The 16,278-nt window shown below is 33.8% G+C and overlaps 2 protein-coding genes across 6 annotated transcripts; one reads left to right on the top strand and one right to left on the bottom strand.

Moving 5' to 3' along the window:
* Window positions 1-643: 643 nt before the first annotated feature.
* Window positions 644-2,699, top strand: LOC110824429 (coniferyl alcohol acyltransferase-like). The gene is made up of 2 exons (XM_088220828.1): window positions 644-1,120; window positions 1,553-2,699. Exons 1-2 carry the CDS (start codon window positions 710-712, stop codon window positions 2,498-2,500), a joined length of 1,359 nt encoding a protein of 452 aa, XP_088076954.1. The 5' UTR covers window positions 644-709; the 3' UTR covers window positions 2,501-2,699.
* Window positions 2,700-9,242: 6,543 nt separating this feature from the next.
* LOC110821181 (copper ion binding protein) lies at window positions 9,243-13,650 on the bottom strand. Of its 5 annotated transcripts, none has more exons than XM_022050915.2 (2): window positions 12,773-13,650; window positions 9,243-9,480 (listed from the first exon to the last, which is right to left on the bottom strand). In XM_022050915.2, the coding sequence occupies exon 1, from the start codon at window positions 13,517-13,519 to the stop codon at window positions 12,782-12,784; it is 738 nt and encodes a 245-aa protein (XP_021906607.1). In that variant the 5' UTR covers window positions 13,520-13,650; the 3' UTR covers window positions 9,243-9,480; window positions 12,773-12,781. The 5 variants fall into 5 exon arrangements, with proteins under 5 accessions (XP_021906607.1, XP_021906606.1, XP_088076953.1 ...); XM_022050914.2 differs by lacking the exon at window positions 9,243-9,480 and adding an exon at window positions 10,165-10,593; XM_088220827.1 differs by lacking the exon at window positions 9,243-9,480 and adding an exon at window positions 10,165-10,590.
* Between the last annotated feature and the right edge of the window lie 2,628 nt (window positions 13,651-16,278).

The following is a 16,278-nucleotide window of genomic DNA, read 5'->3' as shown; positions in this document are numbered from 1 at the left end:
AATTTACTTGTTTTCTCTTTATATTTTTCCTTACAAACTCATGACCAAGAAATGTTATAATACCACTTGTTGGAGTTTTTTCATGTGAAAGAAAGCTCGAATCTCTATTAACTCCTAGATTGACAACTTAGTGTATCTTTGAATAATCTCACGTATAACTAATTCAATCTTAAAAAAAAATGTAGCACTACTCGGAGCACTAACTACATGATATTTAATCTCCTAACAATAAATTACAACAACTCAATATGGATCAAATCTAATTGATTAGTTAAAAACAAAAAAAAAAAAAAAATCTATTTGACTACAAATTAACGAATAAAATAAATTATAATTTTTATATTAATTTTTAATAATATTTTAAATTGTCTTTGAAGTAAATTTTGATTAAATAATTAAAATAAAATGTATTGTTGTTGCTATTATTATTATTATTATAATTATTAAAATTGAAATGTAACATAAATAGTAGTACATCTACTTTTTTTTTTTTTTTTATTTAAGAAAATTAATTATTATAATTATAACTATATTCTTTTTAAAAATGGTAATGAGTGAATGGGTTAGCTATAAATTCAATCTAATTTAAAAGTGGCAATGAGTGAATCGGCTTCCTATAAATTCAACCCAATTATCTCCTTCGTCCTCAACCCTAACAATCAATCAAACCAGATCTCGCTTCTTACTCTCTCCTTCTCCCTGTTTGAAAATGTCTGCAACTGGAGAATTCACAGTGACAGTGAGGAAGGAGGAGATGGTGAGAGCGTTGCTACCATTACTGGAGCATTGGCTTCCTCTCTCCAACCTTGACTTGCTTTTGCCTCCACTAGACGTTGGTGTCTTCTTCTGCTACTCCAATCCCAACACGATGACATTCGCCGACATGGTTGCCGTCCTCAAGAAATCCTTAGCTCAGACCGTCGTCTCGTACTATGCCTTCGCCGGCGAGCTCCTCCTCAACTCCTCCGGCGAGCCGGAGCTGCTCTGCAACAACCGCGGTGTTGATTTTATCGAGGCTTATGCCGATATTGAGCTCCGAAACCTTGATTTCCATAATATCGACGCCTCCATTAAAGGCAAACTTGTGCCTGAGAAGCAGCGCGGCTTGCTCTCCGTTCAGGTCACTGCTTTTAATTAATAATTAATTAGTTATTAGTAACATATTTATGTAAATTAGAATCACGCATTAAGTTTAAATTTTTTTTTTTAAAAAACCACCATTATATATATATATATATGTATAAACATATATGTATGTATGTGGATAAATAACAAAATCTTTTACAATCTTTCATGGAGTGCTTGAAATTACACCCTTCATAAAGAAGTGAAAATATAGTTTCTTATATATATATATATATATCCGTATACACGCATCCATGAATTGGAATCTCTCGTACAGAAGAACTCCCTGGCACATATATATATGCATGGATGAATTGAAACTTCTCGTACAATAATTAATAATATAGCTTTTTATAGATTATAAATGAACTTCAATATATTAATTAATGTTTAATGCGAATGTAAACAACATTGTATTTATGTTTAGGCAACTGAGCTGAAATGCGGCGGTTTAACAGTTGGATGCACATTCGATCATCGCATAGCAGATGCCTACTCTAAAAATATGTTCCTCTTATCATGGGCGGAAATGGCTAGATCTACTCCCATGTCTGTAATTCCATGTTTCAGGCGCTCTCTCTTATATCCCCGCCATCCACCACATCTTGATCCCTCCATTGACCAACTTTTTCAACCCATTTCTTTACCTAAAATTTCTCGTCAACACACTGAAAACATTCTCACTCGGATCTACTACATCAAAGCTGAACACCTCTACAATCTTCAATCACTCGCCAGTTCCAGTGGCACCCCAAGAACTAAGCTAGAATCATTCAGTGCTTTTCTTTGGCAATTAATGGCACAATTTGCAGAGCAAAATAACAAGGTGACCTGCACAATGGGCATTGTCGTAGATGGAAGGACAAGGTTTATTAATGAAAAAAATGACACTGCAAAAGTCATGGCCTCTTATTTCGGAAATGTATTGTCGGTTCCATATGGTGGACATAAAGTGAAGGAGCTGATTGAGAGGCCATTGTCTTGGGTGGCTAAAGAGGTGCACCATTTCATAGAAAATACATTAAGCAAAGACCATTTCTTGGGACTTATTGATTGGGTAGAGATGCACCGACCACAACCAGCTATAGCTAAGATCTATGCTGAGGGATTCAGTGATGGACCGGCGTTTGTAGTGTCTTCAGGTCAAAGATTTTCAATGTGTAATGTAGATTTCGGGTGGGGAAGACCAGTTTTTGGATTTTACCATTTCTCATGGGGCGGCCAAACTGGGTTTGTTATGCCAACGCCTAGTGTCACTGTTGATGGCGATTGGGTGGTGTATATGAAACTTCAGAAGGGGCAATTGGAGTTCATCGAGAATGTAGCTGGCCATATTTTCAAGCCTCTCACTGCAGATTACCTTCGCTTCAATTGATATTAACAATCATTTCATATATATATATATATATATATATAAGTTTACATATTTTTATTAACAAAAATATTTATTATCAAGTTTAAGCATCCGAATATCCATTAATGTTTGTGTATATATACCATGTTTGACAAAAATCTATAAATACTCTATCCACTATATAAAAACAAAATTTATATGAGTTTTTCTTTAATAAAAATATATAAAATAAGTTACTGAATTAGTTCTGGAAGCAGAATGGAAATGTGATTATCCATTAACATCTACTTTCCTTTCATTTTTCTTTTTTAAAATATAAATAATCACATCATATTTGAATCTTAAAAAATAATTAGATAAAGTTACTCTTAGAGTTATTTTTAAATATAATTTAATTATTCTAATTTTTTATATTAGAAAATCGAAGAAATAATTTATAATGAGCAATTGTAATTGAGATGAGTATGCGTAACATAAATTACATATATATATATATAATTTTTATTTTAATTCAAAAATTTTATTTTGTCTTATATCATCATATAAATGTTATACAAATAAAAAATTACAATCTACAAAAAATTCCATGAAAGTTTGTAAATAAAAACCAAGAGATAATATATGTTTTAATTTTATTCAAACATGAAACTCATATTCTTTACAAATTCTTAAGTAGAATATTAATTAAAAGAAACATATTATTAAGTAGATGTCTGTTTATAACAATTATTATTTGTAAGAAACTTATTTATATATTTTCTACATCTATAAAATAAATTTCCAAACTTGGAAGACTAATTTCAGCTTCTTGTAAGTTTAGAGGATACTTATTTATAAAGACATCATTGATGAAATTAAGAATTAAAAATTACTAACAATATTATTATGGGTATAAATGCATTTTGTATTACATAAAACATGTATTAATTATTTACAAAATCAATTTAATACATGTGTATACGTATATGCATAAAATTAAATCATCTAAAAAGATGCATGATTTTAAAACATTGTTCTTTCTAATTTATAGTATGTAATATAATGATTTATGATAATTAGAATAATAAGTTCTTAATGTCATATTCTCATGTATTCTTATTTTTTATATATACTTATAATATTAATTCAATTATTTCTTAATTTAAGTAAAAGTATTAATGCATAAAATAACTTACTTAAAAAATAAGAAAGATGAATACATACTAAGAAACGACTTTAGCAACGAAGAAAAAAGTGAAATATTGAGATGGATTCAGCGACAGTTTCAAAATGTCATCGAAGTAGACGGAAACCGACAAGTTTCCACAGATTTTGCGAGTCGTCACTATTTGAACTTAACTAAACGGTTTCATGTCAATATTTATGTACCTTAGGCCCACTTATTTTTTCTTCTTTCTTTTCAAAGAAAAAAAAAATGAACACTGTCTCTTTCTTGAATATTATCTAAAAAGTTCTTTAATTTATTCCGTTCCGTCTGCAAATTCGAAGCTACGGATATATATATTTTTTACAGTATTTTTTATTGTCGTGCACGTTTTGCTCTAGTTTTTCTCCGAACACAAGGCTGTAAACCCTTACCTTTTAAATCATTGTAACCTTGATTGATCATATGCTTAGCTACTTAGGTTAAAAAAAAGAAAGGATTCTTCTCAACCACATGACACATATTCTCAATTTAAGATCTTAACTAATATTTTATAGCTCCTACATTCTTTCTAACTGTCGCTATTGTTTGATCGTTGGCGAAACCATCTGTAAATAGCGACAGACAAAATGGCCGTCCGCCAAGAACAGCTTATTTATGTTTTCTTGTAGTGCAATACTATTTGATTTGCACTTTTAAATTCTAAGAATTTTCTGTTGTTTTCTTTTTTTGACAAATCGTTAAAACATCTCTCAGTCACGTTTATTATTAATATGTTCATATTTATCGTTAAAAAAATTATTAAAGAATTATAGGAATATGAATCTAATTTCTATTCGAAATAATTAAGTTAAAAAGAGTATTTTTAGCGTTATATGAACTTATATGTTATAAGATCGGAGTAATTAAGTGAATTTAATAAGAAGGTAAAACTAATATTATTAATGTAGTATACATTTAACATGAAGTAATAGAAAGAGTTGAATGTGTTGGGATGCATAGAGGATAAAATTAATTAGGCAGTGAAGTGATAGATCTACATAAATATAAATATAAAGATGGTGAACTAATAATTAGATGAAGCATCTCCTTCAGATATACCAAACACCAATGTTGTTGCCCAACTGACATGGACAGGCAAATGAGCTCCATTGTGTCAAGGAAGCTTAATCACTCACTTAAATAGATATGTTTCCGATCTAACTACTGCTTATAACCGCCCACAAGTAACCTCTGTGTGTTACTCATAACTTAGTTTAAAAAATCAAATTAGGTTATTCATCACATCACATCACATCCAATACAATATGTATGGATATGTTAAAATATCTTTCTAATTTTACATTAGTCTCAAACCACATATTACAAATTTATTGTAATTTCTCGTTTCGAAATTTGATCAGAGATTAATTTTAAAATTAATAAATTTTTATTTAATATAAAATTAAGAAAAAAAAATTAAGTTGAGAATGAAATTGAAAACAATTTAAAAAAAAAAACGTAAAAATTTGAGTTCGAATTGTATTTTTGAAAAAAAAAATTAAAAATTGGAAGTCAAAACGCAGTTAAAAAAAATTGTGCCACATAAGACTGTTCGGTCAGCAACCCCGACGAATCGGAACGCGCCGCGTGGCAAGGCACGCTGATTCAGTACCACGCTGGAGACCACGCTAGCAATCTGCGTGACCGCGATCAGACGGTTCGGATGTGTTTCTGCACGCGTGGGCAGTTCGGATCCGTTTCTTCCTCAAGTGCGATCGGACAGTCGCGATTAAACGCGATGAACGGTTCAAATTTGTTCACTCTTTAAACGCGATCGGACGGTCGAGATCAAATCGCGATGAACGATCCAGATTCATTTTCTCTTTAAACGCAATCGGACAGTCGAGATCAAATGCGATAAACAATCCAGATTTAAGCGAGACGGGTATAAATATATCTCATCACATCGAACTCAAACCCTAACTGCCAGCCTCTCGTCGGAGAAAGGAATTGACCGCCACGCCGGAGCCACCTCTGACTGCAAAAAAAGATAAAAATTCTCATATTCGATCGGAATTTGATTTCGAGTACCCCTATGGCCAAATTAGAACAAAAGAAACAGCGGATGAGCTGAAAAACATAGGTAAAGTCTGGCGGCGCCTCCATGGGTAAAACCCGAAACCACCTCCGATGAGCCCCTTTTCGTTTCCCATTTCGTGCGATTTTTCCACTATTGTATTCAACGTTCTGTTTTTGACAGGTTGACTAAAGAAAAACGCCCAGACACGAAGGTGAGCCGGCAGAGCTGCTGCACAGAAAAATTCCACCGCCGGTAGGTTTTTATTTTTTGACTTTTTTTGGCCAATTGAGACCTCCTAACTTGTTTTATCGCAGGGATTGATATAAAATCGGTCGAAATTGGCCAAAACTGGCCAAAAACGGCTAGGCCGAGACAAACTACCGCCATGGGTGGTGGTAACGTCGCCGGAGCACGACAATGCTGCCGCGTCGGAATTTTAAAATTGGCCGAAAAATATTTTTAACATTAATTTTAGATTTTTTTAGGGTATTTTTAGGTACGTGAAGTGTGTTTTAATTTCTGCAAAAAAAAAATTAGAAAACCCGGGGATCGCCAGTAGGCGTAATAAAAAGTTTAATATTTCAGATTTCGATTCGGGTAAAAATCTCTTACTTTATTCTCTGTTATGGAATTGAAATTTAATAGTCGTTAATATGGTATTTTATATAATTTAGAAAATTTTGAGAATAATTACAGGTTACTAATGGAGTCGGAACTGGTTAGTTTTTTATTTGTCCTATTTAACTGATTGTTGAATTTACTGCTTTAAATACATGATGGTATACTGGAATTGTTGAATGATTCAGTTGTGCTTCATTGGTATATATATTACTTATTTTGCGTAATTTACGGTTGATTTGTGAAATTGAAAATTAGTATACAAATAGAAAATTAATTGGTCACGTGAATTAGTAAATGGTAGTCTTACTGGATATCTTGCGAGATGGTGTATGGATCGGGTACATAGGGAACCCTACTGTAAACGTTGCCTCATATCGAATGGAGTATCGAGGAATGATATTTTTGGCGCTCATACAGGACGGGGTATGGGGACGACCCGATTCACTCTCATGCCAGACGGGGTATTGACGGATAATATTTTTGGCGCTCATACCGGATGAAGTATGGGAATGACGGGTTAGTTGACAATGTTGAATATTAGTTTACATGTAGTGAAAAATCCTTATGGGTCCCCAAGGATATCAGTGGACAAATAAAAAAGAAAAGTGGATATTGTTACTCACTTGAAAATGAGATTGAAATGTTATTTGAATTATTGTCTCTCTATAGATCGATTTTTAAAATCTCATAACAGTAAATATATGCAATAAATTATTTTTCCTTATGATGAATAAATTTACTTAAATCAAAAACTCTATTGATTGTTTTTATAATTTTTATTAATCTTCAGTTTCTGTATCAGTGAGTAGTATGATATTTTTACTAAGTTAGTATAACTCATTCTTTCATTAACTATTTCAACTCAAGAGAACCAAGATCCAGATCTCGATCAATAAGATAGTTATAAATAAGTTCACCACTCGAACTCCCTTCAAAAACTAGTAAAGGTCGTATTAAAATACTTAATTATTGACTTTTTGTTTGTTTTCTTAATTTTCGTAATTTTTTTAGAAAAAATATTCTCGTAATTTTATTGGATATTCTAAATTATTGTGTAAGGAATGTAAATCTTAAATTTTATTATTTTGCTTTCGCATTTAATTTATGACTTTATTTATTCTTAAGTTCTGAGCCTCTACATTTATAGTCATAATAATCTAAACCTTGATTGGATTTTCCATTTACTTTTATGAAAATTTTAATAAATATAAGAATAACATATGGCTAATGGTAAAATAGTCCGAGAATAAAAGTCCTAACAAACACCTCTTCTTCATTCATCTTCTATTCTATCACTGTATTTCTATATTCTTATGGACTTGGGACAAAGATGTTGAATAATATGAGAGCAAACAAGTTTGAAAATATTAATCTTAAAAATTCTAATAAAAACGTAATGGATATATTTTTAAAATAAATTTAGATGTCTATTAATTGAATAATATACACCTACCAATCATAACATAATAGAAATAACATCTAAGTACGAACAAAATTTTCTCTTCACTTTAGCAAATTCAAGAATAATATTTGATTAAAGATAAAATCCTCCAAAAATAAAAGCCCTAACAAACATATCTTCTTCATTCATCCTCTAATCCATCTTTGTTCTTCTATATTCCTGTGGACTTAGGATGATGATATTGAATAATACAAGAGCTAACAAGTGTGAAGATATTAATCCTAAACACTCAGCAATAAAGATGTTTTCCAAATACTAATACAAATAGGACATAACTACCTCAAACTCTTGATCTCTTCTATAGGAAGAGAGGCATTAACTATTAAGCTAATAAGTAACTAGTACAAGTAAGAATAATAAAAAATATACATTTAGAAAGATTTCATAAATTGAATGTTGAAAAACCTTAGAAATTATTAAAGACTGATACACGATATAGTTGACATGTTACTATGATGCTCAATCGGATACTTGTTAGCCTCAGAGCTATGATTTAATTGGAACTAGATGATCGCATTTTTGGAAGACCCAGATCTCCTAATGAGTTTTTATACATAAACTCTGGCATCAACTATGTTACAAAACTAACCAATGTGGATAGATAAATCACTTAGAATAAATAACATGTCCAGACAGTTTAATCTTTCAAGAAAAATATGATAATTTAAACTGGATAGCAAATGTATCATGTTCGTGATTACAATCAAGAGCTCTCAAGGACTGATAACTCTGTTCTTCTACTTGTGCTCTCATATTATAATCGAATTCTCCTTAAAGAGTCCTTAATGTGCGAAGAATGAATTTAAAAAATAATTATTTGAACAAAAACAGTAGTTCATGATAGAATAATGATGTCTCTATCGGTAACAATATCTAACAAGTAAATAAGGGTATTACAAAGATGATACTGGTAAGTATTGCTGAAGTTATTTTTAAAGCAACCTTCAAGCAAATATTTGGTTTATTTAAATTTTCATTTCTATGATACTACTTGCAAAAATCGAACTCTGATGATGAATACATAAAATACATTTCATTACTAGCTGATTTAACCCTTCTAGATAAAGAAAGAGAAATTTCTTTTTTCTTTTATTTTTTTGGCAAAGATAAAGTGAAACAAGTTAGTATGGAGAAATTAACATGAAACACTGTCCTATTTCTTTTTTCATATCTTTAAAAACGTTTGTCTTAAATTTGTTACCCGGAAAAAAAAACAGCTATTAATTGAAAAAAGCAAAATACTCTTCCCTCATAATTGTAAAGAATATCAATTTATTGAACAGACCTAAGTTAAGGATAGGCTCCAATACCTTGCAGTTGTGTATTTTCTAAAAACTAAGGGATATTTTCAGTAATTTATCAATATACATATATATATATATATATATATATATATATATGCATATACAAACACACACATGTGAAAGCTAATATAAAATTTGAAAATGAGAGTCAACTAGAAATAGAAAAGAACTTAAATAAAAGAAAACATAGTTGAAGAGGTTCCTTGGACATCTAAAGCCAATATAGGGAAAACATGAAAATGTAAAACAGCCACCTACACCTATAATTCGCTGATTAACATAAAATGGCAGTTTAAACATGCAAGAACTTATTACCTTTGGTGTTTCAATGCTGAAATGCTCCCCTACATTTGACTTGGGAAACTTACCTTCCATCAAATGCTTTGACTTTGCTTAAACTTTCATCAACTGGACAAGGAGATTATTACAGCTAATGTAAAAATTGCAGGATGAAAGCACATTCACATGATTTCTTTCACTGTTAAAGAGCATAGTATAAAGAAGGAAAATGGCGCCTCCAAGGCACAAGCTTGAAGGTGTCAAACCATTGGACCAAATAGAAGAGACCTGACTACACATTTCAAATAAAGAATCAATAATGAGAATTTCATTCGTATGTTCCATCGGTTCTGGGCCGTGGAGAAACTAAATCAAACATAGTACCGTAATAACTGTTTCTTTTTCTTTTTTACTTTTGATTTGTAGTTATCCAAACAAGATATACACTTTCAATTTCCTTTAAGAACAGCTTTCGTTCCTTCCTTTCATCTTCATTTCTTTTCTAAGTTTTACTTAACATAGTGTCAAAGTTATAACACAATTAAACAATAGAAAAACTGCAGGAGAGATTTGGAAATCAATCATATGACTTATGGTAAACTGTATTGTTTCTTAAAATTCCCTAGTCCGGAATCCATGGCAGGAGGTTATAACTATACTTCTCTGAAAGCCCAAGCTTTCCGTAAAAGCTCATGAACACAAATATACTGTAATTAGAGCAAACTTCTTTCAAGGGGGAAAGAAGAAAAAAGAAAGAAAAAACTGAAGCTCAATATATGGACATTTTTTTTCACCAAATTTGAGACCCAATGATCAGCAAAATGTTGATTTAATGTTTTGAGCAGAATAAGAGTGAGAATTCATTGGATACATGTAGATATGCCAGAAGAACCTCCAAATTAAAAATTAATGAACAAACTTTCTCTAGTTTCTCCTTTGCAAGGGAGCAAGTTCTCATAGATCAACTACATTACAAAACATTAATCCATATATTCATACTCAGAATTTCCATATCAATTTCTAATAAATTGCAACCAGTAGCATGTGGCAGGAACAAATATTTGTTCCATGATGTACCCCAATGTGAATGAAGCTGCTAATCCGTCATAACACTACATTTCTGATCACAGTGGCAATGGAAGTCCAGAAATCCTTCCCATGGACCTTCTGTGAGATGATAATTTTTGATTGAGTTCGCCTCCACGTACAGGCAGGTGTTTCCTAGTATTTGCCATGGGTCTTCTGTGAAAAAAGATTTTCCTAATTTTTGATGAAGTCAGGGAAGAGAATTCATTCTTAAACATCAAAGAGCTAACCCAGCTTGCTCAATTACATTAGAAGATGCCATATATCTTGTGCAAATAGAAGATCCACCAACACTTTTGATTTTATTAATCAATGAACTAACCTAACAGACTAACATACCAATAAGAATTAGGCTACAAAAAGTGACTGGTCCTTGTACTATTAACTTCCAAACAAATAAGCCCCTGCAGGTGCTTTTTTTTTTTTAGTCCAAAGACCCCCCTAAACTTTCAATCTGGTTCAAATCATCACTATTTAATGGAAACTCAGACCAATGTCAGTGTTGTGCTGCATGGCAGGCGATATGGCCATGTCACCCATGCCAAATTGGTCCTTGCCAATATGGCATCAACGTGGGTGTCATATTGGCAACCCAAAAACACAAAGAAACAGATTAAGTTACATCATCAACCTTTTCTTCCTGCGAATCTAAGGCTTAATGATGTTCGGAAAAGATGCAATTTTGCTTTTTCCTCCCTCCTGAAAAGTGAAAGCTCCCACAAAAGTGAAGCCTTTATTGGGGTTTTGGTTCTAAACAACATTGACACTAGTGACTGGTTTCACTAGTAACTAACTTCAAGAGTTTAGACCTCAAAAAGCTCTTTCCTATATGCTTGCATGATGTTCTCTTATAAGTAAAATACAATAGTAATTTATTTCTGCATTCTGCAATGAACTCGAGGGTTGAACTAGATTATATTACTAGATTCGTTTTATTGTATGTGGCCATCAAAGTGCAAACTCAGACAGTTTCATTTTCAGTTCTTTATACAATCTCTAGCAAGAGTGAGGAGCATTTGGTCCATTTTGAAACTTTGGTTTCATTTGACTCCTTCATGGAAGATAAATAATTCCAAGATCTAATAAGAAGGGAACGAAATAAAGATAAAAATTAGATCCAGTTCCTTTAAGACAAACTCCATCGGATTGAGTATGGTTGTATGTGATAGCATCTAATATAAAAGGAATATCAATGAACCCGAGTATTGTGATTGCTTAGGATATCCTTTTATAGCTTCTAGTTAGCTACAAGAATCTTTGAGAGGGACTCTTCTTGTGAATATAGGGTTCTTTGGTTGAGAGAAGTGCTTAGAATCTTTAGGAAAACAGTTTAATTGAAGCAAATTAACCATGGAAGGCGACAGTGTCTTCTGTCACCGTTAGAGCAAGACATGCTTTATTTAGGAGGATTCCTTTATCTATAGTACAAAGGGATCTCAATGCTATATTTCATTGAGTTGGCTTTTTTTTCCTTACTTTTCTTATTTTACTGTCCTCCTTTCTCTTTCCCTTTAAGATAGCTTATTCTCCCTTGTATTGTAACTTTTATCTCTTCTCCTAATAAATTTCTTCTTTCTATGGATAAAAGTAGACTTAATATTTCATAATGGAAAAAAGAACGTCATTGAACTAAGATCCTTAGTATTTTGAGCTTTTTTTCTTTGATTGTTCTTTGTGAATCCTTTTTAAATGAGTGGTACCCCTTGGTGCCCTTTCTATAAAGCTCTTATTTCATCTCAAATTTAATGGGAAAGAAGAGATAAAGAAGCTCATGGGAAAAGAAATGATTATTCAAGTTCCTTTTTCCCATTTCAAGGTATGCTGAATTTTGAAGCTTGGCAGAGCATACTGCACTCGATAAGGAAGGAAGAAAGTCTGTCAACCTATGAAATTGTCCAACTTAAGTGTAAATGCCTTCCCTTTTTTCCACAAATAGTATAATCTACTGATCATAGCAGGAAATGAAATCTGAGAAGAAAAAGTGAGCTCTCTCGCTAACTCGAGGAGTGTATTAGTAATCGTGTGTGCTTACCATACAAGATGATGAGAAATTCCATGCAGCTTATCTTCATTTTCTCATATGTTCCCTAAATGAAACTAAATTATTATCATAATGAATTCCACCAGCCAAATATATATACAAAAATACACAAGAAAACTTGGACTAAAATTATTTATATTCCAAATTTTCAGAGGAATACATGTGAAGGAAATTAGCATAAAAATCCCTTCCTTGATTAGGATAACTCATAGCAGACATAATTTCAGTTCAAAAACCCGCCAGACCAATAAGCTTGGAAAAGCAAAAAAGAAAGAATAAGGAATTCTTTCTCACCGGAAAACATCATCTGAGCTTCTCCTTGCCAGAGCTCTTCCTCGCAGCCTCCTTCACCTTCTCTATATATCCTTCAATTGGCGGCGTAAGCGTGGCCATAAACCTGTTAGCAGGGAACGGCGTCAAGTCCGGAACCAACGCGGCCTCCCTGAGTTTTTCCGGCAAAGCTTCAATGGCCTCCTTCTTCAGTCTAAGCAGCGTGGACTCGGCTGCCTGCCTAGCCCGATGCCTTCTCATGAGCACCCTGCTGTACTCCTTGGCCAGCCTCCTCCCATCCTCCACAGTTAACTCATACTTAGGAATCTTCTCAGCATCCACCAGACCCAATGATATCAAATCAAATCCAGGCGTTCCCATCGGCATGGGTTCGTCGGAAACCCCCATGGCCTGCCTACCGCCTTTCCTCAGAATATCAAGCTCCCGCTGCCGGTCCTTGCTGATTAGACCTAGCTTCTCGCGTTCTGCCTCCCTAACCCTTTCCTTGGAGGTAAGATGGCGGACAGGCGAAGGGGCATTGAGGCACTGATCGTAGAGCCGCTGCTTCTCATCGGGGATTCTTCCACCGGCGCCTTTGGCAGAAGAATCGGCGGCCGGACCGCCTTTCTTGGTGGTGACTTTGGAACGCTTGAGAGGCTGTCCCGCTTTCATCTTTCCCTTGCCCTTGGCTGTGCCGCTGATCCAGCATCGTTGAAGAAGCTGGTGATTCAGGGAATCCAGTAGAGTTTTTGGTTTCGCCGCTCGGATCATAGTTTTTTTTTTTTTTTTCTTTTTTTCCTTTCGTTGTTAGAATAACAAAATGAGAATCCAGCGAAGGAGAGGAGTTCGATTTGGAAGAGCTCAACAATGGAATGAAAATCCAGTGATCTACTGGTTTTTCGAAGACTGAGAACGAGGGTTTAGGGTTTGAGGAACCGGGCCCAGAAATCGCGTAAAATGAAAAGGCCCATATTCAAATATCACAATTCTTAATTATTTTACTAGCGAAGGGCTTGGGCTTTTTTATTATGATTGATTTTATAACGACCAAACCAAATTTTAATAGCCCAAAATACCCCCATACTGTTTTCTTACATGTTAGTATGATTGATTTCATGTGAATATGCATATAGAGAAAATTTAGCAAGGCATAGGGACTCGTCTTAAGACAAACAGAAAGAAAATAAGAAATTAGGGTATGGAAAATCTTTTAGAATATAAATTTTCCTTCAAAGGTGGAAAATTGAATTTCTTACATGTGTCTTAGGCCTCAACGACACCTTAGGAAGTTAAAAAGCACCTTCACGAAGTAAGAAAAATATTTGGGTTGAAAATTAGAAGAGAAATGGGAAATTAGAGTTAAGTGGGAGAAAATTCCTTGGGTGAGGTAGAAAAATAACTTTTTAAAGTAAAAACGCTTCCTAAGACCAATATTAGTGGAATTTGGGGCTGAAATTTTGGAAAATGATAGTTAATGTGAGAAAAGAAAGGTACAAGAAAGAAAAAATTTTGAGAAAAGAAAAGGTGGAGAGAAAAATGAAAAAACCAAATGGGAGAAAAAGTTTTCCTCCGAAAAACCCTAAATTGACTTTTTCGGGCAAAAATTTCTTCCTACGGCTAAAATACATGGAACTTGAAGCCTAGATTTAGTAGAATACTAGTTAAAACATGAGGGAAGAAGTACACTAAAAAAGAATTTTTGTTGAAGAAAATTTGGTAGAAAACAAAGGAAACCTGAGAGCACATGGGCAAACTTGTGGTTTTGAGCCTATGGACTTTGGGTGGGTCTTAGATGGGCCAAATAGGCTCTAATTTAGTCCAAATTTAGAAGGTAAGAGCTTAAAGCATAAGAAACATGTGAACCTCGAATCAAACGAAACTCTTCAGAATCAAGGATGATGTGGCAACTTGAAGTTAAAAGGTATAATGAAGTTTACGATTTTGAGCACTTTGGTGTTGTATGGGCCTTAGGTGGGCTAAATGTGTAACAGCCCTGGAAATTAAAAGGAGATGTATATATTTATTCTAAGTGCAGAAATAAAATAAAATAAATTATGATTAACATCCCTTACACAATAATCAAAACGTATAAACTTATGAAAGAATAAACTAACTAAAGAAAATACTATGAATGAATACTATAAGGAAAACTAATAAATTCTTAGGCTTCTACTCGCCATCTTCCTGCAGAACGGGCTCGGGAACCAAATCCTCCTTATCTGAAATAGTTAAATAAGAAATGAGCTACACTAACACAGTAAAGACATCACACTATCTCACTGTCACAAAAGTAAAGGTTGGTAGAAAACAAAAACGACCAACGAAGTATAATTTATAACAAACTCATTTATCAATAATAAAAACTTTTACTGTCCACTTATCTCAGTGAGATTCATGAAAACAACTTATGAGAAACAATAACATCATAAATATCATAAGATCATGCACACTTTGTAACATAACACATATCACGCTTTTGTATTTCAATCATCAAGCAGCAAATTTCCTCTTTTATCAGCCTACTAGTATCCATGGAGATCCATAGGGGGTCTCCGCTACACGTGAACTATTCACATTAATAACTTAATTCCAGGGCCGTCCCCATACCCCGTCTGGTATGTGCGCCAAAACCATAAACCTCAATACCTCGTCCGGTATGGGCGCAAAAACACATAAAGTCTCAATACCTCGTCCGATATGAGAGAACACGTTCCCGGTAGGGTTCCCTATGAACTCGGTCCGTCCACCATCTCTTAGGATATCTAGTTAGGCTGTCGACATTATCCATTTATCAATTCACATACATTTTTCTATTTTTCTTGATCTCAATTATCCAATCAAACATAAACACAAACTAATAATGGACACCAAACAAGGCAACACAACATCGGGTTCACAATAATTCAAAGCATAATAAATGAAACCGTGATTCATGCATATGAAACCATAGAATAAACACATCAGGCACCATACTGCATTCAAAATTGTAAAATAAATCAAACAACACCTGACCAAAAAATACATCAGATTCGAGCTCCATTAGCAACCTTAATTAATTATACATAACTATTAATTCATAACATACCATTTTATCATTTATTAAACTTTAATGCCGTAATAGAAAATAGGTGAGGGATCCTTACTTGTTTTGGAGTCTGAAATCGGGTTCTTACTGCGCCTACGGGCAATCCCTAGATTCTCTGAATTTTTCTCCGAAAACTGAAACACACTTCTGGTACCTGCACATGTCCCTAAAAAATCCCAAATCAGACCCAGGGCCCTTTCGACAAATTTCGAAATTCCGGCATGGCGGCTCCGCTGTGCTCCGGTGACGGCGCTGCCGCCCACGGCAGCGATCCACCTCGGGTTGGCTGTTTTTGGCCGGATTCGACCAAAATTGCATTGGTTTCTATGATAAAACACCCCTAGGGCCCTCGGTGGGCCAAAAATTTCCAGAAAACTGAGACTTACCGGCGGTGAAGCTCTCAGGTGCGGCGGCTCCTCTGGCACGAGTTGCGATTTGGTGTTTT

This window comes from Carica papaya, chromosome 5 (genome assembly GCF_054855325.1).
Source record: "Carica papaya isolate Zhongbai chromosome 5, ASM5485532v1, whole genome shotgun sequence".
Taxonomy (NCBI): domain Eukaryota; kingdom Viridiplantae; phylum Streptophyta; class Magnoliopsida; order Brassicales; family Caricaceae; genus Carica; species Carica papaya.
The sequence above is the reverse complement of the archived record's forward strand: the minus strand, read 5'-3'. Positions and strand labels throughout refer to the sequence as shown.

Coding starts and splice junctions, on each gene's coding strand:
- LOC110824429 (XM_088220828.1), top strand. CDS start 710: ATGTCTGCAACTGGAGAATTCACAGTGACAGTGAGGAAGGAGGAGATG. Junction 1,121..1,552: donor GCGGCTTGCTCTCCGTTCAG/GTCACTGCTTTT, acceptor ATTTATGTTTAG/GCAACTGAGCTGAAATGCGG.
- LOC110821181 (XM_022050915.2), bottom strand. CDS start 13,519: ATGATCCGAGCGGCGAAACCAAAAACTCTACTGGATTCCCTGAATCAC.